Below are 22,875 nucleotides of genomic sequence, written 5' to 3' on the forward strand. Positions count from 1 at the left end.
GATAGATGTTGGGAATAAATTTATATTCCAAGCTAATGAGGGATTCAGGATGTATATAATGTGCTAGGGAGCATACATATGACTGAGTCTAGAATATATATGATAGGTGTGACCCAGTACACAGCTGCTTCAGCCAGTGCACAGTTGGGTCAAACTACTAAATTCTGTAAGTGCAGCTGGCCACTGTATCAGGAGGAGAGATAAGTATTCTGTTAGGGCATGCTGCCCTTGAGCTAGAGAGAAACTGCCTGAGACAGTGTTTTGACACTAGGGAGAAATGTGATTTTACACACTGGGGTTCAAGCACAGATATCCAAGCACTCCATCAATGAGGTTTAGCTGTTTTTTAATGTGTTAATTAAGGATTTCAGGTCTTTAAGGAGTTAACATGTTATGATGAAAACAGCACTAGATTTGGAATCAGGATACCTGGGCGCTGGCACTTATTAGCTATTGTCATTTTATATTATTATAATATATAATACATATTATATATTCAGACAAGTTATTTCTCTTCTCAGACTCAGTTTCCTTATTTGTAAATGGGACAGTAATACTTAACTCAGGATTTTTGTGAAGAAAAAACTTAGGAAATCTTAAAATACCACATAAATTTGAATTGCTTTTACTAATATTGGCTATTTAGTGACAAATCATGCAAATTTATTCTTCCAACATTTCAAGTTAGTAGAGCAGCCTTAGCTGCTTATTATGATAATCTAAGGTTGACATTTGCTCACATTTTGACTTTAGTTATAATTATATTTACATTGCCTTTCATGTTTGTAAAGTACTTTCATATACATTGTTTCATTTGATCCTCTACCAACATTGTAAAGGTAGGTGGTACAATTGGTATTATTCACATTTTGCAGATAAGGTAGCTAAAGCTTTATTGAATGGTAGAAGTAGGACTAGAATCCTTAAGTCCATTCTTTTTTCTAGCATTAAACATTTAAGTGTATGTTATATACTATGGATACAAAGACAGAAATGAAATAGTTCCTGCCTTTTAGAAGCTTACAGTCTAGTCAGGGAAACAACATAGACATATGTAGGTATATACAAAATAGATATAAGATAAATTTGGGGGGGGACACAGTAGCTGACGCTTGAGAAGGAAAGTAGAAATTCAAAGAGGGAATGCATTTCACGTTTGGAGGGACAGTCAGTGCAAAGATTTAGAGAAGGGAGAAAAGAGTGGGCAGAGTGTCATACATGGAACAGTAAGACCACTTTGCTTAATATAATGGGTAGTACATGCAAAGGGAAAGTAGTGTGTTATAAGGCTGGAAAGGTTAGGATGGGATCTGATGCAAAAACCTTTAAATGCTTAACAGAGGAGGTTATAGTTGATTGTAGAGTTGGTAGGGAACCTCTCGAATGAGTAGCAGGGGGTAACCTGGTCAAACCTGCACTTGAGGAAAATTGCTTTGGCAAGTTGGAGGCATTTTTTGGAGGATCGATTTAGAGCAGAGAGAAATTTGAGATAGTGAAACCAATTATGCTCTTGCAGTAGTCCTGGTAAGAGATGATGAAGACCTGAACTAGAGGGGATGATTGTGTGAGTAGAGAAAAGGGGACAGATGGATGAGCTATTGTAGAGGTTTAAAGAAGACGTATCAGCTCATTGGATATATGGGATAAATGAGAGTGTCAGGGATGGGACTGAGATATTGAACCTGGTTAACTAGGATAGTGATGCAGAAATAGGGAAGTTTGTGTGAGAAGTTGCCTTAGGGGAAAAGATGATTAGTTGTTTTGGTCATGTTGTGTTTGAGGTGCCTACAGGGTAATGTTCACAGGATAGACTTTTTCTGGATATAGATTTTAGAGTTATTACCATAAAGATGATGATTAAAATTTCAGGTGCTGATAAGCTCACCAAGTGAGAGAATAGAGAAAAGGAGCCAGGACACAGTCTTGGGGATATATCCATAATTGGGGCGCATTGAGATTGAGAAGTGGTCAGACAGGAAGGAGAACTGAGAACAAGCAGTGTCATGTAGACCTAGAGATGAAAGAATTCTCCTGGAGATATTGTTCAGCACTGTCAAATGCTTCAGAGAGGTCAAGAAGGAAGAACACTATCGTTAGACTTTGGAAGTAAGAGATCATTTGTAACTTTGGAGAAAGCTGCTTCATTTGAGCCTTGAGTTACAAAGGCAGATTACATAAGCTTTAGAAGAATAGTGTGGGGCGGCTAGGTGGCGCATTGAATAGAGCACTGGCCCTGGAGTTAGGAGGACGTGAGTTCAAATGTGGCCTCAGACACTTAACACACAAACTAGCCATGTGACCTTGGGCAAGTCACTTAATCCCAATTACCCTCCAAAAAGAAAAAAAAAAACCAAAAACAAGAATAGTGTTTATAGGACATTGAGAAAAGTAGGAAAGGATCTGCAAACCATAGGCCAATGAGCTTAACATGTAGATTTACTTATGATATCTCCCTTTATATCAAGGACATGTATTCATTTTTTGACTTTATCTTGGTAAATGTTGTAAGATATTTGGTCTCTATCCAATTTCTGCCAGACTGCTTTCCAGTTTTCCAATTTTTTACCAAATAGAGAATTTCTATCCCAAAAGCTTAAATCTTTTCATTTGTCAAACACAAGGTTACTATAATTATTTACTACTGTGATTGTATGTCTGCTGTGTTCCACTGGTCCACTTTTCTATTTCTTCACCAATACCAGATAGTTTTGATAATTACTGCCTTATGATATAGTGTAAGATCTGGTACTGCTAAACTTCCTTCCTTTACATTTTTCTTTCTTTAATTACTTTGATACTCTTGACCTTTTCTTCTTCTGAATGAATTTTGTGATTATTTTTCCTAGCTCAGTAAAATAATTTTTGGTAGTTTAATTGGGATGGAATTGAATAAGTAGGATTAGTTTAGGTAGAATTGTTGTTTTTACTATTTTGTCTTTGCCCACCCATGAACAATGAATATTTCTCCAATTAAGTCTGACTTTATTTGTATAAAAAGTGTTTTATAATTATGTTTGTATAGTTATTGGGTTTTTCTTCTCAAGTCTCCAAGTATTTTATGGTGTCTGTGGATATTTTAAATGCAGGTATTTCTTACTATCTCTTCTTGTAAGGGTTTGTTGGTGATATATAGAAATCTTGACAATTTTTGTGGATTTATTTTATGTTCTGCTATTTTGCAAAAATTATTGTTTCAACTGGCTTTTTTTAGTTGAATCACTAGAATTTTCCAAGTATATTATCCCATTGTCTCCAAAAATGGAGTTTTATTACCTTATTACTCATTCTCATTCATTCAGTTTCTTTTTCTTCCCTTATTGCTATTGCCAGCATTTTTTTTTGGAAGGGGGATGGCAAGGCAATTGCAGTTAAGTGACTTGCCCAAGGTCACATGGCTAGTAAGTGTTAAGTGTGTGAGAAATCTGGCCCTCCTGACTCCAGGGCTGGTGCTGTATTCACTGTGCCACCAACTACCCCTATCGCTAGTGTTTCTAATACATTATTGAATAGTACTGGTGATGATGGGGATCCTTGTCTCACTTAATCTTATTGGGAAGGCCTCTAGTTTATCCCCATTATAGATAATATTTGCTAATGGTTTTAGGTAGATGCTTTTTATCATTTTAAGGAAAATTCCATTTATACCTATGTTTTCAAATGTTTTTAATAAGAATGAGTGTTGCAGTTTGCCAAAAGCTTTCTTGGCATCTATTGATATGATCAGGTAATTTTTGTTACTTTTGTTTTTTATATAATCGATTAGGTTAATAGTTTTCATTATGTTAAATTGTCTCTGCATTTCTGATAGAAATCCTACTTGGTCACCATGTATAATCTTTTTTTTTTTTTAAAGCAATTGGGGTTAAGTAACTTGCTCAAGGTTACACGGCCAGTTATTTCTGGGTGTGGTGCTAAGTATCTGAGCCCAGATTCGATCCCAGGTCATCCCGACTGTAGGGCCAGTGCTCTTACTGTGCCACCTGGCTGCCCCCATGTATAATCTTTATGACATATTTTTGTAGTCTCCTGGCTAGTATTTTATTTAGAACTTTTGCATCCATTCTCATTAAATTCCCATCTCCCCTGTCACTTCCAGGATTAAATATATAATCCTCCAGTTGATATTCAGAGCCTAACCTAGCCCTCACCTCCTTTTTCTGCCTTCTTATACTTGACATCCCACCATGTAGCATCTGCTGTTACTTGAATAAGTAATTCCTTCTCATGACTGTGGACATTTTCTTTGACTGATGCCCATGCCTAGATGTTCTGCTTTCTCATCTTTGCTGCCTTCTTTGGCATCTTTTGAGTCCCAGCTAAAATGCCAGCTTCTATCGGAAGCCTTTTCCAGTGATTCAGTCATGTCTGATTCTTCATGATCCCATTTGGGATTTTGACAAAGATACTGGAGTGGTTTCCTATTTCCTTCTCCAGGTCATTTTACAAATAAGGAAACTGAGGCAAACAGGGTTAAGTGACTTGCCCAGAATCACATGGCTAGTTAATTGTGTACAGTCAGATTTGAACTCAGGAAGATGAGTCTTCTTGACTCCAGGCCCAGCATTATATATTGTACTACCTAGCTGCCCACACCTCTCCACTAGTAGAATATAAGCCCCTAGAGGGGTGGGACTGTGACATTTTTTATCTCTTTCTTTAGCACTTAATAAAGTGCTTTGTGCGAAGGACAAAAAACAGTTCAAATACAGCCTCCTGGTGACTAAGATAACTCTGGGTAAATACTGTGAACCTAATCTAATGCTCTGGATTGCAGCAGGGATTATGCAGTAATTTTGTATCAGCTATCTCTGATAAAAGTCTGAGTTCCAAGATGCAGAAAGAATGAACACAATTACCATTACCCCCAGTGAATAAGTAAACAAAGGATATGAACAAACAGTTCTCAAAAAAAGAATTACAAACTATCAATAACTATATGAAACATTGCTGCAGATCACTACTTGTAAGAGTAGTACAAATCAAACAACTCTGAATTTTCACCTGATGCCTGGCACATTGGCAAAGATGACAAAAATAGGATAGAAAATTTGGATAAGCTGCAGCAAGATGAACACGCTAATACACTGTTGGTGGGTTTGTGAATTGGTTTAACCATTCTGCAAGGTGGTTTGGAATTATGCTAGGAGAAGGATTGATTAAAATGCCTATGCCTTTTTACTACATGGTAGATTCTTATTAAATGTTTATTGTTGTTATTTATTACTAAAGGGGAAAAATGATAGGTTTCAAGGATAGTGAATGAAATAAAATTGTATTTACTCGTTCTTCTTTCTCAGGTAGGGAAGAATATACTTATAACACTTTTTTTCTTCTCTTTTTTACCTATCAAGTATGTGCTGAATCTTTCAATCCAGATGAAGAAGATGATACAGAGCCAAAGGTAAAAAAAAAAAAAATGCAAGTTTCCTTCAGCTAAATTTATTGTTTGGTGAGGTTGACTACTGAGATTTATTTCTCTTCAAATAAACTAATAAAATGTGTTGTGCTACTGTTTCATTTAAAGAAAAAGTAACAGTCTATGATATACACATTGAAATTAATAGCCTTTAAAAGATTTAAAACGTTCTAATATTGAAATTCCATTTATTGTCTGAAAATAATAAAATATCTGCTTTTGTAACATGCATTGCAAAACTCATGATTGTTTTTTACTAAAGATATCTATGGGTCATTTGATAAAACAAAAGTTATTTTGAAGTACACTCATTTTTGTCTAACATAGGTTTTAGGGTATTTGTTATTAGATCAATTGATATCCTGTTTTTCTTTTGTATAGAAACTACTTGAATTATTACCTAAGTAGATCTAATTTGTAATCTATGACTAATTCCTGTGGATTGATTTGACTGAAGCAATGAATAGAATAGACTTAGTGCTTCTTTTTTTCCACTTTAAAGAGAAAAGAAATATAATCACAATATTCTTGATCTTTTGATAAAATCTTGCGTTTTCTCTTAAGTAACAGAAAATTTAACAAAAGAAAAAAAATTACTTTTCACTGTATTTATTTTGTAGGTGGTTCATCCCAAGTCTGATGAACAAAGATCTAGGCTTCAGGAAGCTTGCAAAGATATCCTTCTCTTCAAAAATCTTGATCAGGTAACAGAAATATTAAAAGCATCTATACAATAGTACTTGATCAGTTTCTTTGCTATTATACAGATATATTTAACTGCCACAGGCAGGCCAGCAATTAGAAATTTCTTTTTTTTTCTTTTTTTTTTTCTTTTTTCAAATGCTTTATTAACTTCTGATTTACAGCAGTAATTTCTACTAGATTTTGAGTTACAGATTTTCTCCTCATTTTTCCCCTAACCACCACCCCAGAATAGCAGTCCCACAGGATATCCCCTCCTCCAGTCTGCTTTCTCCCATACCCCTTTAGACTTTTCCAATAGAGCATGGTGGATCTCTATGCCCCAGTGCCTGTATATCTTATTTCCTAATTACATGTAAGATAGTATTAATAATAGCATATATGTATATATAATTTTAAACATTTGATTTTAAAACTTTGAATTGCAGATTCATTCCCTTCCTCCCTTGTCATCCACCCTTACTGGGAAGACAAGCAGTTCAGTATAGATTGTACATGTGTAGCTAATGCAAAACATTAACATAGTAGATATATTGTAAAAGACTGACTATATTTCCCTCCCTCCTATCCCTTCACCCACTTGTTCTGTTCTCTACTTTGATCCTGTCCCTTTTCAAAAGTGAGTGCTTCCAACTTCCCTCCCCTGCAGCCTGCCCTACCTTCCATCACCCCCCCCCTCTAATCCCCTTTCCCTACTCTCCTGTAGGGTGAGATACCCTATTTAGTGTGTATTTCATTCCCTCCCCAAGACAAATTCAGTGGGAATAAGGTTGACCCATTCCCTTTTGCCTTCCTATTCTTCCCCCTCCATCGCAACCCTTTTCCCTTGCCTCTTCTTTGTGAGATAGTTTACCCCATTCTGTCTCTCTCCATCTTCTCTCATTATATCCCTCTCTCACCTCTTAATTTCCCCTTTAAAGTATCATCCCTTCCTATTAAATTGGTCCTGTGCCCTCTATCTATGTGTACCTGTAAGCATATATACACACATTCACACATGTATTCATACGCCTGTATACCCTCCAGTATAGACATAAATACTTCCATTCCCTTCAACCATTTTCTTACTGAGAAAAGTTTCATCAATTACAATTATCGTTTTTCCATGTAGGAATGTTAATAGTTCAACTTTAGGGGTGGCCAGGTGGCTCAGTGAGTAAGGGCACTGGCTCCAGTGTCGGGATGACCTGGGGATCAAATCCAGGCTCAGATACTTAGCACCACACCCAGAAATAACTGGCCCTGTAACTTCGAGCAAGTTATTTAACCCCAACTGCTTTAAAAAAAAAAAAAGTTCAACTTTGATCAATGGCTTGTGATTTCTTTTCCCTGTTTACCTTCTCAAGCTTCTCTTGCTTTTTGTATCTGGATGTCAAATTTTCTATTCAACTCTGGTTTTTTCATTAAGAATGCTTGAAAGCCTCTTCACTGAATGCCCATATTTTCCCCTGAAAGATGATACTCAGTTTTTCTGGGTAGGTGATTCTTGGTTTTAATCCTAGCTCCTCTGCCCTCCTGTATATCCTCTTCCAGGCCCTTCCATCCCTCAGTGTAGAAGGCGCCAGATCCTGTGTTATCCTGATTGTGTTTCCACAATATTCACATTGTTTCTTCCTGGCTGCTTGTAATATACTCTCCTTGATCTAGGAATTCCAGAACCTGGCTCTAATATTCCTAGTTTTCTTTTTGGGATCTTTTTCAGGAGGTGATCGGTGGATTCTTTCAACCTCTATTTTGCCCTCTGGTTCTAAAACATCAGGGCAGTTTTCTTTGAGAACTTCCTGGAGGATGATTTCTAGGTTCTTACTTTGATCATGGCTTTCAGGTAGTCCAATAATTTTTAAATTATCTCTCCTGGATCTATTTTACGGGTCAGTAGTTTTTCCCACGAGATATTTCACATTGCCTTCTATTCTTTCATTTGTTTGGATCTGTTTAACATCATCTTGATTTCTCTTAAAGTCACTAGCTTCCCTTTGCTCCAATCTAAATCCCAGGGAACGATTCTCCTCATTGAGCTTTTGAGATTCTTTTTCCATCTGGCAGATTCGACTGTTCAAGGCATTCCTCTCCTCACTGCCTTTTTGGGCCTCATTTGCCAATTGAGTCAGTCTGTTTTTTAAGGTGTGATTTTCCTCAGTCAGGCTGTTGACTCTCATTTCGTAATTTTCTTGCATTGTTCCCACTTCTCTTCCCAATTTTTCCTCCACTTTTCTTATCTGCTTCTTAAGGTCCTCTATGGCCTGTAACCAGCTCGTATTTTCCTTTGAAGCTTTTGGTTCAGGAGTTCTGACTCCACTGTCTTCCTCCTGTTCCATGCTTTGCTCCTTTTTTGTCCCCAAAATAGGAGTCTAATGTCGGATTGCTCTGCTTGGTTTGCTTCCTTTGCCTGATCATGTTGCCACTCAGTCACTTGACCTTGGCTTTTTGCCACAGTAGGACTCTGCCACCAGACAGGGGAGTGTTTCGTCACAAACGCTGGGGTTTTCTCAGCTGCCGGAGGTATTAATTGGGTGCTCTCTCTGAGGCTGCCACTTCTTAATAAAGAATACTAAAGATGCATATTTTTCAGCACTCCTTGACATTTCTGATGAGATATTCCTGGCAAGCTGGTCACACACCGCAGGACCTCCATCCTAGACTGCAATCCAGATCCAAGCAGGTTAAAGCAAGAGCCATCACCCCTCAGACTGCTCACTTGGTCCCCCTGTACTCTGCAGGCCAGAAGCTGAAGCTGCCATGTGGTGCTGGCATGGTGTCTCAGCGCCTTCTCATCCTTGGGGCAAAATCTGATGCACTCCTAACTACTGGTCCCAAAGTCCACACTGCACTGACCTCTCACTTTGTCCTTTGCATCTATGTGTTGATGAACCTGGAAATGGCCATGGTTGCTGGTGATCTGGAGTCCCTCCAGCTGGTGGCTGGTCAGGCCTGCCCTGGGACTAAAACCTCGGCTCACAGGGCCTGGGCTCGGCTGGCCCCCAGAGCGCTGGGCTGGCCGCTTGCTGCCGGCCTGCCGGGCTGTCCTCAGCAGGCGGTTAACTTCTCTGTCATTTTGTGGGTTCTGCAGCTCCAAAGTTTGTCCAGAGTCCCCTTTTATATGGATTGGGGAAGGTGGAAGCCAGAGCCACGCAGAGGTCCTGCTTCTACTCCACCATCTTGGCTTTGCCCTGTTGGCCTCATTTCTTAGCTACTGTTTTGTAGGATTCTTAAATGGAAAAAGTAGCCTTGGAATATCTCATCAGAAATGTCAAGGAGTGTTGAGAAATATATGTCTTTAGTATTCTTTATTAAGAAGTTGTCATCTGGGGTGGCTAGGTGGCACAGTGAATAGAGTACCAGTCCTGGATTCAGGAGGACCTGAGTTCAAATGTGCCCTCAGACACTTAACACTAGCCGTATGATTTTGAACAAGTCACTTAACCCCAGTTGCCCTGCATTCCCCACTCCAAAAAGCAAAGAAAAAAAAAAGGAAGTTGTTATCTTAAACATTACATTAGCTAGTTTTTCTTTGGTTAATATGCTATACATAATCAGTGCATAATAAAATTTTGGAAAATAAATGAGAAAACTAATGGTTGGAAAGATTAAGTGATTTACCTAGGGTCACATAGCTAGTCTTCATCCTAGGTGGGATTTAAAGCAAGAAATTTCAACTCCAAATTCTGTACTGTTTCTTTTTCAAGACAGATTCAATAAATCAGTGGATAGATGAATGAGTGGTTTTCATAGCTTTGATCTGTCTCAGAGCTGCCATGAAACCTAAGTCTGGGCCCTATTACAAAGCACCCTCTGGCAGGACGGTGAAGCAGAGACACTTTCTATGATGTGTGAGCTTTTCAGTCCTTGGTATACTGTTGTATCCTAGAAAATTCGCAGAGTTAGGGTCAAAAATTATCTATGCATTACCCGTAGGGAATGTAGCAGGGAAGAATATCCTCATTGCAATCCAGATTTGGGGTTCATAGTACTTATGCAGAATCCTAATAGTCACCAGAAGACTGTATTGAAACATTTGTATACTCTTTGACCCTAACCATTGAGCATAAATAAGACCATATCTCTTCTCACATAAATAAAGGATATTAAACATGATTTGTGAAATTACATTTCACAGCCTTGAAATTAGCAGAGAAATAGAAAGTAACAAAGAACTTCCTATTATAAAGAAGTCAGGTAAGGTAGTTTGGAGTAAAAATTAACAGCTAAAGGGCTCTTACTCTTGTCAGAAATAGTTATCTACCAAAGACCAAGCAGTGTATATCATAGAAAAACAAACTCTTCTCTTATGTGACATTTAATATCTACTGTTTTCTTCTAAAATTATGGAATAGAAAAAAAAAGTTTTTGCAAAACCAATTAGTATTCAAACTCATCTTAATTTTGGAGACTGTAATTTTGCTTTCATGTTTAAAATGATAATTCTAAATTTTGGATAAAAGATTAGTCACTGTTTGAATCTTCTGAATGCCTGAGGTACTTTGATGATAATGTGGAGATGTGAGCTAGGATTTATAGTTAGACATAATATCTGTGAAGTAACTATGTAGTAACCATCCTACTTGGTTCCATATACTGACACATTTTTTAAAAAATCTATAAGAAAGCATATGTCTTAAATTTAAAGGTCATTTTCATCATGTAACAAAGATTGTCATGCATGTGACATCTTAAAGACTGCTTTCAGTTTGATTTTCTCTGCCCGAACTATGTGGAAGGAGAACTTAAAGTGAGCAAAAGACCATGTAAAATTGTGTCATTAATTCCAATTATAATAGTGCCTACTAAATACTATTTATTCACAGTATCAATTAGTATACAGTGTAATGCATAGTTAATGTATTACATCTGTTTCTGCACTGGTTTCTGGCTTTCATGAATTTCAGTTTAATGTCACTTCAAAGTAAAGAAAGTATGTAAAAGCATGTAGAATAGACTTAAAAGCAAGTGATTGATTGTAAAAGCATAATTATTGTAGAAAGAGAGTTTGCCATTGTCATGAATTTCCAAAATAGAGAATAATCAACAAATATTAAATGTTTCTTAGAATCCTAGATCCAGGAACAACACATCTTTGTTTCGATTTTCAAGTCACTTATACAGTGTTCTTACTTATGAAAAAAGTCTTTCAAAAATAATTATGTTCTGTCAAGAGACAGAAAGGAGCTGTAGCCAGTCTAGAGGTATTCAAAGAAGAGATTGTATGTCATTTCAGGATGCTTATGCAGTATGGGAGCAGAAGAACTGATAGTAACGGGAGGTAGGTTATGGCCTAGAAAGAGCAGCAAAAGGGTGCCTTTAAAGAACTTAGAGTTGGAGGGAATAGTTAAGTTGTTATGAGGGACCAGTCTCATAAAGAATTTTGTCTGGAAAGAAACAGACATCATAAAAGAATACCTTCTTTCAGCAAGGGTCACCTGCGTTGGAAGAGGGGATGGAGATACAGGGAGAAGATACACTAACCTTAGGAGGGTTGAGTGGTAATAAAAGCAAAAAAAAAGTATTGGACCAGACCTTATGATTTGGGATGCATAGTAACTCCCACCATTTCACTGCTGCCTTCATGAATTGATATTTCTAGGCATGATGCCCAGCAAGAAGACCCGTTCCCTCCCCCCCCAAACGAAAGCAAACAAAAAAAATAAGAAACAGGGAGAAAGGATGATGGATCTATAAATGGCCTAATATAGAAAAAAATAAAAGAAGGATTTCCAGTTCGATCCTCCAGAAGCTCTACTTCATCAGAGATAGAGAAAGAATAAAAAAGAGACATGAATAGCTTATGAATGGAAGCATAGAATTCAGAATAAACTAGACAGGAATAAAAGTAAGGAGGAGGACAAATTAAATGAATGTTTCTTTTAGGATGCATCAAAAGAAGGTAGGGGTTTTTTTGGTGAAAATTTATATATATTTAAAAACCTTTTTTTTTGTTTGTTTTTAAGCAATTGGGGTTAAGTAACTTGCTCAAGTTTACATGGCCAGTTATTTCTGGGTGTGGTGCTAAGTATCTGAGCCTGGATTCAATTCCAGGTTGTCCTGACACTGGGGCCGGTGCTCTTACTCGCTGAGCCACCTGGCCATCCCTGTAAAAACCTTTTTTAACTTTTAGTTTTTAAATTTTGAGTTCCAGATTCTGTCTCTGTCCTCCTTCCTGATAGGGCAAACAATTAGATACAGATTATATATGAGAAATCACTACTAAAGAATATTAATTAAGCTACGAGGTTGGGTGGGAAGGATTTTGACTCACATTCTTACTTAGGCTGGGAAAGGAAAGGGTCAGAAAAGGCAAAGAACTAGATAAATAAGTACAATTAAAGAAATGAGGGAGGTAAGTAAATTCAAGAAGTTTGGGATATGTCAGATATACAGAAGTGATAAGGATAGACTGGAATCAAATTAGTATTACCAGAACTAATCACTGGCACAGTGATGACATAGTAGAGGAAGGGGATGAAAAAATCATAAAAGAAACAAATAGCAACCACAAACTAAATAATCATAACTTTATTTTTATTTTTTAAAGCAGTTGGGGTTAAGTAACTTGCTCAAGTTTACATGGCCAGTTTTTTTTGTGGGTGTGTGGGTGTGAAGTGTCTGAGGCCGGAACTGATCCTAGGTCTCCCTGCTCTGGGGCCGGCGCTCTTACTGCGCCACCTGGCTGCCCCAATAATCATAACTTTAAATGTGAGTGCCTTAAGTAATCTAATAAAATGAAAGTAAATAAGAGGGGTAAGAACACTAGACTCAAAAATTTGCTATGCACAAGAGACATAATTTAAAATAGATACAGAATGAAAAATGATAATAATAGAGATACATATTGGGCCTTTAAATTATTGGGAACTCATAAGTGATGAAATGCCCTCTCCCAGTGTAGGTCTATGCCTTCTCGACAACTCATAGTCTTAGAGAGTTGTCTAGAATAGTGGATCAGATTCACATAGAAATGGGGTTACTAAACCATACATAAGAATCCCCGGGGGCAGCATATTGACTTAGAAAATCACATATTAGCATTATTTATGTTCTATTGTATTGGGGTTATTTTTGTTTGTTTATTTGTTTGTTTTTTTGGAGGAGAGAAGGCAAGGCAATTGGGGTTAAGTGACTTGCCCAAGGTCACACAGCTAGTAAGTGTGGCAAGTGTCTGAGGCTAGATTCAAACTCAGGTCCTCCTGACTCCAGGGCTGGTGCTCTATTCACTGCACCACCTAGCTGCCTGTGTATTGTTATTTTTTAAAAAATGTTTTCCAATTGTATTTTAATTTGGTTTAGGACCTACTGCTTCTGGCCTAGAACACACAGATTAAGTGACTTACCCATGGTTACATAGACACTCTATGTCAGAAGCAGGTTTTTGAACCCAGGCTTTCTTAACTTCAAGCCTAGCTCTCTCTGTCTCTTCTGCCTTTTTAATGATAATACTGTCTCAGAGGTAATTTGCAGACTCACTTGTAATATATGATGAATAGGCATTCCAACATCTGATTGTAGTGTATTACCAATTTATGAATTACAAATAGTCTCAAATTTCTGTTAGGTAATAGAAAAGCACATGGTTTAGAATGTGCTGTAAAATGGTAACAAGAAAAGATATTACTAGTGCAGCCATTAGAGATATCTCCAGATAGATCTTGACTTTACTATAAGTTATTTCTAGTTCTCTCTTAATCCTTGTCATCATCAACAAAATGTTATCTTTGCTTTTTGTTTATGTTGTAGGAGCAGTTGTCTGAGGTCCTTGATGCCATGTTTGAAAGGACTGTGGTGTCTGAAGAACATGTCATTGACCAAGGGGATGATGGTGATAATTTTTATGTCATCGAACGGTAGGAAACTAAATCTTGCAGATTGTAATAGTAATAAGATCCTTGATTCAAAAAACTTACTTCCCAAGATACCTTCAACAGGATATGCTATGTATGCACCTCATCAGAAAACTCGATGCTGAGCATTAAGGAGGGTAAACCTAGCATGAAATGGACTGAAGATGTAAATGTTTTTATTATTGCCCAGTACTACATCAGTCAGTCAGTCAGTGAATTCTCAAATATTCAGATATATCTGAGATCTCAGTGATGATGATTGCTACTCATTCATACTTGCCTATCCATTCTGTGTGTCTCATATATTTTCCCAAAATTTGCCACTCAACATATTGGAGGCCTTCTTCACTTTCTCCTCACATCATGAGTGTACCAGTAGAACACTTTGGCCATCTGTCTGTCAGCTGACATTATAACCAACCTAACTTCTCTTTCCATCGTACAGTTCTTTGATTAAACCTTTTAATCTTGTTCTTCGTTGGAGTTTCTCATTGGTTACATGTTATGGTCTGCTCACATCCACTGTGTGTCTTTCCATTGCTCTTGGTCCTTAGTTCCTAAGAGGGAAGGATTTTCTAAGTCTTGTTGCCACCGTGCAGCAACACTAGTAAAATGTTTGTATTTAGAAGACAAGCTTGTGTTCTCTTGTAAAATTTGGGGTCAGTAAAATGCTTTGCAGTTTCCTGAAAGCAGTCCAGGCCACTCTGTTTTCCACCTTGATCCAGGATCATCGTCTGTCCAATACATCAGTCAGTCAGTAAGTATTTATTAAGCACTTATTGGGTGCTTATTGTAATAATGAAATATTCAGTAAAACTAAACAATGACAGTCCTTGTAATGATTTTGAAAAGGAGAGAGATATAAATAAAATGGATTTTTACAAATGTCCTTTTTTAATTTGACTCTGATGTTATAACAGAACTCTGATATTATAATTTTTAAAAAACTGGTATCTTCCATAACCATCATGAATAAATGTGTTTTGCCACTATATCTGATGAGTATAGAAAAATTTTAGGACCTACACCCAGCACTTTATGGTAGCTCCATCACTACAGAAGGACTAGAGGAAGAATGGTGGTGCTATCTAGAATACTCCTGAGGAAAAGTGTCAAAATACTGTAATGGCCAAAGTGACTTGGGGAAATTATTGAAGACCTGCAAAAAAATTGGAAGATTACATTTATGTCTCCCAGTATGTGCAATAGAAAACTTAAACTCCTATATTGCCTGATTAAAGGCAAAGAAAAAGAAACATGGAGTGGTATCTGGAAAACAAAGTATATTAGAAATTCTTGATAGAATGAAAAAGAGAAAACCAAAAGCTGAAGTGTGATACAATAAATCTAACACAGAGAAGAAAATTGACAATTCGGTTCAATTAAGAACTATATTAATGAGTCTTGAGAAGCAAAGAATTAGAGGAGAGAGAGAACCTTTTAGAGAGGAATGTGTTTCTTTTTATAAAGAAATCCTCCACAATGAAAGCATCAGTTGGATCAAATGTTAGACAAAGGTTATGAATCATTAGTACGAGGAATGACAGTTGCTGAAACTGTAATTTGTCAGCAAAGCTGGAAAGCAGTGGGTTCAATAAGAACCATAGTTATTAGTTCAGAAGCTTCACAGAAGCACATGTATTAGTAGCAAAACACTCTACCAGATTCTTCTTTGATAAAAACCTGATCTCTTTTTTCATAGAAGACTTCCTATATTTTTATTAGTACAAGATGAGAACAACAACAAACCCTCTAAATATGGGCTAATTATTACATGTTTATGGACTTTATATAAAACATTCACAGTTTGTATCATTTTAAAAATCTATAAATACCTTCAAGAAAATAATGTATCAGCTGAAGGGTAAAAAAGATGTTTGCCAAGAAATCCCAAGAGCATGAAAAATAATTCATTATCAGTTCAGTGATAATTAAGAGAAGCCTTCTGAGAACAATATAACATTTACATCACCTTTACTGATTGTTGGAAAGTTTTTAACTCTGTTCTGCCCTTATGGCTTTGTATTATACTGCAGACATATAAAATAGATCCTAGTATAATGAGAACATTAGGTTAGTTGATAGCTGCATAGAAAACTATTGTTTTTTTATGATACATCACCAACACAGTAAAGTCAAGAACAGTTGATATTAAACATATCATAAGCTGCATGTTGTTTTACCTAGCTATAAATGAATGCATCATCACTCCTGAATAGAATTGACTATATCATTCAAGTCAAAGAGAGAATTATACCAAAACATCATATTAATCCTTTGATGTACATGAATGACATCTGACTTTCCTGGAAAGGACGTTAAACCACTGCTTCATCTTATGGAAACTTTTTCCAACAATATAAAATATTGTTCCAGTAAGCATAAATTTCTTCATGTGCACCAAGAATGCTGATTGTTTTGAGCTTGGATCTGGAGACCATGTTGAACCAAAGGATGAAGATGATTCTTGGAACTTGTTCTTCTCCAGGTACTACACACTGAGCATAGGTTATCAAGGATAAGATTTATCAAAAGACTAATTGGCATTCTGAAATCAAAAGTGTTCTTATTGGGAAGAACACATTAGAGCAATTAACACTTATGCAATACAAGTCAGTATTTTTTAGCTTTGTAAAATGGATAATTGTTCTTGAAGGTATCCAAAAAGAAGTCTGTGCAATATTAACAAAATGGTGTTCATCAACCCAAGACTATCATGGAAAAATTAACAGCCAAAAGGAGAAAGATTAAACAGATTAAAATTTTATCCAAATACTTTTGAAACATTACCACTTCTTAAAGCAGTAGTAAAAGATCTATGTCACTAGGTGTGTCAACTATAACCAAAATAGTTGATCTTCAGAGCCTGTGAAATGACTAGTATCCAAGAGTGTAGTTATAATGTACTCAGTGGGCAACATACAGGTGAACTCAGCCAACAATATGTTAACCAAAAAGCAACAAATAAATGACTGAGTCATGCAGATTTGTTTATAGAGATAGAGGGATTTATAAGAATTCAGAATGATGTCATTGCTACCAGGAATTAGAAAAAGGTCTTCCTTGGTGAGTTCAGATTTATTCTTCAGTGCAGGTTATTCAATGAAGTGGTAGAAACTGCTTAACACATCACTGCAGGATGCAGAAATGTAATATATACTGGATACTTTTCAAGACAGTCATGTAGCTACCATCAGAAATTAGATACTAGAAGTTTATTCTTTATAAACTAAAACATGACAAATCCATGAACTATAAGTAGAAACTTCAAAATAAATCTGAAGTTTCAAGAAATAAAGTGTTTTGGAATCAGATTATAATAGACAACTAGTTCATAGATATACAATGATCCATAAAAGCTTAAGAGCAACATTGTTAATAGATGGTGCCATGCTAAAATATACAATGTCTTTAGACTACAAAGAATGAAAAACTTTCGAAGTTCTTGGAGACCTCAGAAAAAATTAAAATTATATGAAAACAGGAAGAAGTACATGTTATTCCTTTCATCCTCCCTATACTAGAGATGTCCAAAGATGCTATGAGTGAGTCTACAGAAGGGAAACTTGCTTTCCAATTCTCTTATTTAATTTTTGAAATGAATCATTTTATCCATCTGGGAAATGGTCCACAGAAAATTTATACATATGTGTGTATGTATACACACATGTGTGTATGAATATTACTGGGAAGATAACTCATTGGACTGTTTCTAGATAACATGATAAAAAGGCTAAAGATCTAAGAATTAACTTTTATTTGCCTTCTGTGGACAAAATCCACATGAACTCAGCCAACTATATGTTGACAAAGAAGCATCTCACAAATGACTGAATTTTCTGTAAATTTGTTTTTAGAAATTGAGTAGTTGATGATGGTGATTCAGAATAGGGTTTTTGCCACCAAAAGGTATAGAAGGGATAACTTTAAGGAGCCTGAATTTAATGCTCAGTGTTGATTATACAAGGAATGGTAGAACCTGAACAACAATTACTTATAAGTTGTAAAATATAGTATATGCCAAATAACAAGAAATGACCTGGTGTCTAGAATTATATACATCAGAAGCTCTCTGTCTTCCATGGTCTTGACAGATAACAAATCCAGGATGCAAACACGGACCTCAAAGAATCTTACAGATATCAACCAGTAAACTTTATTGGAACTGAACCATTATCACAGATCAGATTTCCCCAAAAATTTAACATCTTAAATAAATATCACCATATCAAATACTAATAATTTCTAAGTTACGTGGAGCAAAAAGCTTTCAAATAAAGATCCTGAGCAGGGGAAATTAAAGTCATGTGAGAAGAGGATAAGGTTCATACACGATCCCTGTTGTCATATCTGCTACAATATTTCTACTAAGGATGTTTTCAACAATCCTGCAAAAGCTGAATGTATAACCATATACTTTTCTTCACCTACAAAGAGTTTTAATTTTTATCTGTAATAGTCCATAGAATTACCAAAAAAATGAATCAATTAAATATAGACTTATATTTATATAGATATATAGATAGCAACTTGTCCCAAGACCATTTCTTTATGAACTATGTTGAAAGAGATGAGATAGTAATGAGATAATAATTCACATTTGTATAGAGCTTTTGACTTTGCAAAACATTTTATATACACCCTCTCAATCGTCCCTATAACCTTGTGAAACAAAGGATGTATTCATTTGTCCATTTTGCAGAAAAAGAAATTAAGTTTCAGAGGTTAAATGATTTGCCTGTCACAACACAGCTAATATGTTTCAGTGATAGTATCTATTCTCTGATTATTCTCTATATATGTAGCTCTTGCTTTTGATCCTTTTTTCCTTTCAAGCCTTTTTAAAAATCAAGGTCTTTTAACTCATCTTTCCCACTTCCTCTTATCACTTAGATATTGCCATTCAGTCACATTTCTGAGCCTTTGACTCCCCTGAGGCCAAAACATTTTGGATCCTATTATGTCCTTAAAATTACTTGGCTACAGTATGTAGAAATATAATTATCTCATACTTAATTAGGAAATAGAGTTGTTCATCACAAGCAGTTAACAGTAATTAACTAGCAAGTAGAAGAGATTTTTCATTTTGTTCAGATACATTTCATTTTGAATGTTTTAATTATAGACTCAATATTCTAAGACAGTTTTCCCCATTTTTTAACTTTGTAATCTTTCCCAAATAGTAATGGGTTCTAGAGAGTTTTTAGTTAGGAACTCACAGATCGTTGTTGTTATTCTTGTTTTTGATACCTTCTCTATAGGAACTCCCTGACTGCTTCGTCTTACCTTGGTTTCTTCCCTTTGTTTTTTTCCCTTTTTTTCTTAGTTTTCCCCACAGAGCTGAGAACTTAACCATCTAATGTTTTTTTGTTACTCTCTAATACTTTTACAAGAGATAGTTTTGTCTCAACAAGACTTCAGGATAGAGAGCTAGTCTTGAAGTATGGACAACCCAAGTTCAAGGCCAGTCTCAGATACATACTGGCTGTGTGACCCTGGGCAAATGACTTAACCTTACAATGCCCTATATAACTCCCTCAGACTGTCAATCTCAGAGATGAAAAGAACCTACATTGGTAGAATTCCCTTATCTGGAAGTTTTTCTTATCAATGAAATCACAAGTCTGGTCACTGTTCCTATTCCTTATATTTTCTGTACCTACCACAAGCCTGAACACTCAATAAATAACATTTAAAGAAATTCAACTTCAAATGATTGTTTTGTAAGTAAATACCCATTTAATCCCTGTGTAACTTAGGTCTTTGTGCTAGATGAGTACTTTGCATGACAAATGCATATTTCCTCTGTTGATAAACATGTAGTCATTTGGAAGAGACTCAGCACAGAAGTTTCAAGTCTGAGTTCTAAATAGCAAAAATCTCCAATAGGTTGAACAGAGAAAAATTATTTATAATTTTTTTAAAACAAAGTCAAAGGATGGGAAGGTTTAGTACAGAGAATGTACCATAGAAAGTTTGCAAGATTAACAAATCCATAAGAATTACTCATGAAATTAATGGATACGTACAAAGGTGAACCACTGAGGCTTATAATAAGCATGGTGGTAGAATTCCTGAATGTTGAGAGAATGGTAAAATATTAACAGATAGTGTATTGTAAAAAAAAAAAATTGTTCAAGCAAATAGCTACAGTTCTTTCTTTGTTTTGTGCTGAAATAGGAACTTTTGGAGAGTCCATCAAAACAGTATCTTAAGCTTTCTGAGCCATCTTTTACACAGTGCTACATTTCTAGATTCATAACAACACAATAAAAGGTGTGTGTGTGTGTGTGTGTGTGTGTGTGTGTGTGTGTGTGTGTGTGTGTGTGTGTATACGATAGTAGGTCTGGCACGCCAATCCCACACTTAGGAACATGGGAAATTAAAGAATGACCATGAGCACATTTGTGAAACACAGGAACCAGACATTGTTCTGAGCTTTCATCCAAAAGCACAGGTACTCCTTCATCCTTGGGTTGTTTTCAGATTTATTTGGCAAGTTCAGGGTGACATTTTTAAAGCATTATTTAAACATTCAGAATAACATTGGTTCTTTGGTTCACTATACATGGGTTGTAATCTGAGATACCTGATGGTGGTGTTTTTGGAGGCCTTAATAAACTAAATACAACTTGAGTTGTATGAATGAGGCTCTTTTAAGTTTTAACTTTTTTAAAACTCTTTAAGTTTTAACTTTTAAGTGTTTTTCTTCTCTTCTCAGTGTATAAACCTTCTTGGGTCAAGGGTAGTATAATGACTGGAATTACAAAGACAAGCTACAATCTTAGAAGAAATATTGGTATCTTTTTTCACCAAGGAGGGGAAGGGAAGGTTTAAGAAAATGGATTAATTCCTTTTCCATAATGCGTGCTTTAACCTTAGTCATATGGCCCCAGAAGAAATGAGACAGATTATATACTGAATAAAATGAATGTCATTCCCTTTAGTATGTTTTGTTTTTGTTTTTTTGCTTTTGTTTTTCTTTTTGGAGGGGGGAAGGCAGGGCAATTGGGGTTAAGTGACTTGCCCAAGGTCACATGGCTACTAAAGTGTTAAGTGTCTGAGGCTGGATTTAAGCTCAGGTCCTCCTGATTCCAGGGCCAGTGCTCTGTTCACTGTGCCACTTAGCTGACCCCCTTTAGTATGTTTTTACAATTATTTCCTGGAAAGTTATTTCACCTAAGTTATCTTCCTCATTTTGTTCATAGAAGGGGGTTGTTGCTATGCGAACTTCAATGTATATACCATTCAAGCATGTATTTGAGTATTAGGACACTGGGTTTTATTCCAGTTCCCCAGGGGAGTAGGTTATTTCTAAGCCCTTCTCTATCCTAAACCCACATTTTATTCCCAGTGCATTGTCTTGTCCTAGTACAAAATTATAAAATGCTAAAAGCTGAAAGGAGCATAGAGAGTTTGTCAGTCTTCTTCATTTTCCAGGAGAAATCTGAGGACCAGAAAACCAAAGTAACATATTTGAGATTGGTCATAGTCAAAAAATTTCAGAGCTGGGAAGGGACTTCAGTGACTACCTAATCCAACCCTTACCTGAAAAAAAAATCCCTACTACATACAAATGGTCATCTAGCTTCTGCATGAAGACCTCTGTTGAGAGGGAAACCCATTACCTTCACTTTGGGATGACTTTAATCATTTGAAAGTGGTTTTGGTTTTGGTTTTTCTCTTCCATCAATAATTTTGTCTTTTTGCAACTTTTATTCATTAGTTCTGATTGTGCTCTCCGGGTTCAAATATAACAAACCCCTCTTCCTATGTAACAGCCTTGAAGATATTTGAAGATCGTTCTTATTATGTCTCCCCTGAGTCTTTGCTTAATCAACTCTATCACCTGATCCTCTTTCAGCATGAACTTTAGGCACTTTACCAATCTGGTAACCTCTCAGTTTTTCAGTGCCCTTCCTGAATGCAATACCCAAAATTGAACACAATACTCCATGTGTGATCTGACCAGGACAAAATATAGAGGCCTATCCCTTCCCTAGTGCTAGACCGTATGTATCTCTTAATTCAGTCAAGACTTCATTAGATTGGGAGGGGTGGAGTCAAGATGGCAGAGTAGAAGTAGGACCTCCTCAGGGCTCCAGCTTCCACCTTCCCCAATCCATGTAAAAGAGGACGCTAAGCAAATTTTGGAGCTGCAGAACCCACAAAATGACACAGAGAAGCTAACTGCCTGCTGAGGACAGCCTGGCAGCCAGGCAGGAATCGGCCAGTGCAGCGCTCCAGGAGGCTAGCCCAGGCCCTGTGAGCTGAGGTTTTAGCCCCAGGGAGGGCTTGACCAGCCATCGGCTGGAGGGACTCCAGATCACCAGCAGCAGTGGCCATTTCCAGATTCATCAACACATAGATGCAAAGGACAAAGTGAGAGGTCAGCGCAGTCTGGACTTTGGGACCATTAGTTGGGAGGGCATCAGCTTTTGCCCCCAGAGTGAGAAGCCGCTGAGATGCCGCACCACATGGCAGCGTCAGCTCCTGGCCTGCAGAGTGTAGGGGGACCAAGCGACCAGTCTGAGGGGTAATCACTCTTGCTTTAACCTGCTTGGATCTGGATTGCAGTCTAGGGTGGAGGTTCTAGGGTGCGTGAACAGCTTGCCAGAGTGTGTGGCGGCCTCAGAGAGGGCACCCAATTAATACCTCCAGCAGCTGAGAAAACTCCAGCGTTTGGGACGAAACACTCCCCTGTCTGGTGGCAGAGTCCTACTGTGGCAAAAAGCCAAGGTCAAGTGACTGAGTGGCAACATGATCAGGCAAAGAAAGCAAACCAAGCAGAGCAATCCGACATTAGACTCCTATTTTGGGGACAAAAAGGAGCAAAGCATGGAACAGGAGGAAGACAGTGGAGTCAGAACTCCTGCACCAAAAGCTTCAAAGGAAAATACGAGCTGGTTACAGGCCATAGAGGAC

General features: G+C 36.9%; 1 protein-coding gene across 2 annotated transcripts in view; it reads left to right on the forward strand.

Annotated features, from left to right (window-relative positions):
• Positions 1 to 22,875, forward strand: part of PRKAR2A (protein kinase cAMP-dependent type II regulatory subunit alpha) — a 137,195-nt gene that overhangs the window by 61,290 nt on the left and 53,030 nt on the right. For both annotated transcript variants that reach the window (XM_069095779.1, XM_069095778.1), the window contains 3 exons: positions 5,352 to 5,401; positions 6,037 to 6,120; positions 13,847 to 13,953. In XM_069095779.1, the coding sequence (XP_068951880.1) occupies positions 5,352 to 5,401; positions 6,037 to 6,120; positions 13,847 to 13,953 (241 nt within the window). The remainder of the gene's footprint in view (positions 1 to 5,351; positions 5,402 to 6,036; positions 6,121 to 13,846; positions 13,954 to 22,875) is intronic.

This window comes from Petaurus breviceps, unplaced genomic scaffold, assembly GCF_028583685.1.
Source record: "Petaurus breviceps papuanus isolate PSGF00001 unplaced genomic scaffold, PetGlider_PUasm1.0 227, whole genome shotgun sequence".
Lineage (NCBI taxonomy): Eukaryota > Metazoa > Chordata > Mammalia > Diprotodontia > Petauridae > Petaurus > Petaurus breviceps.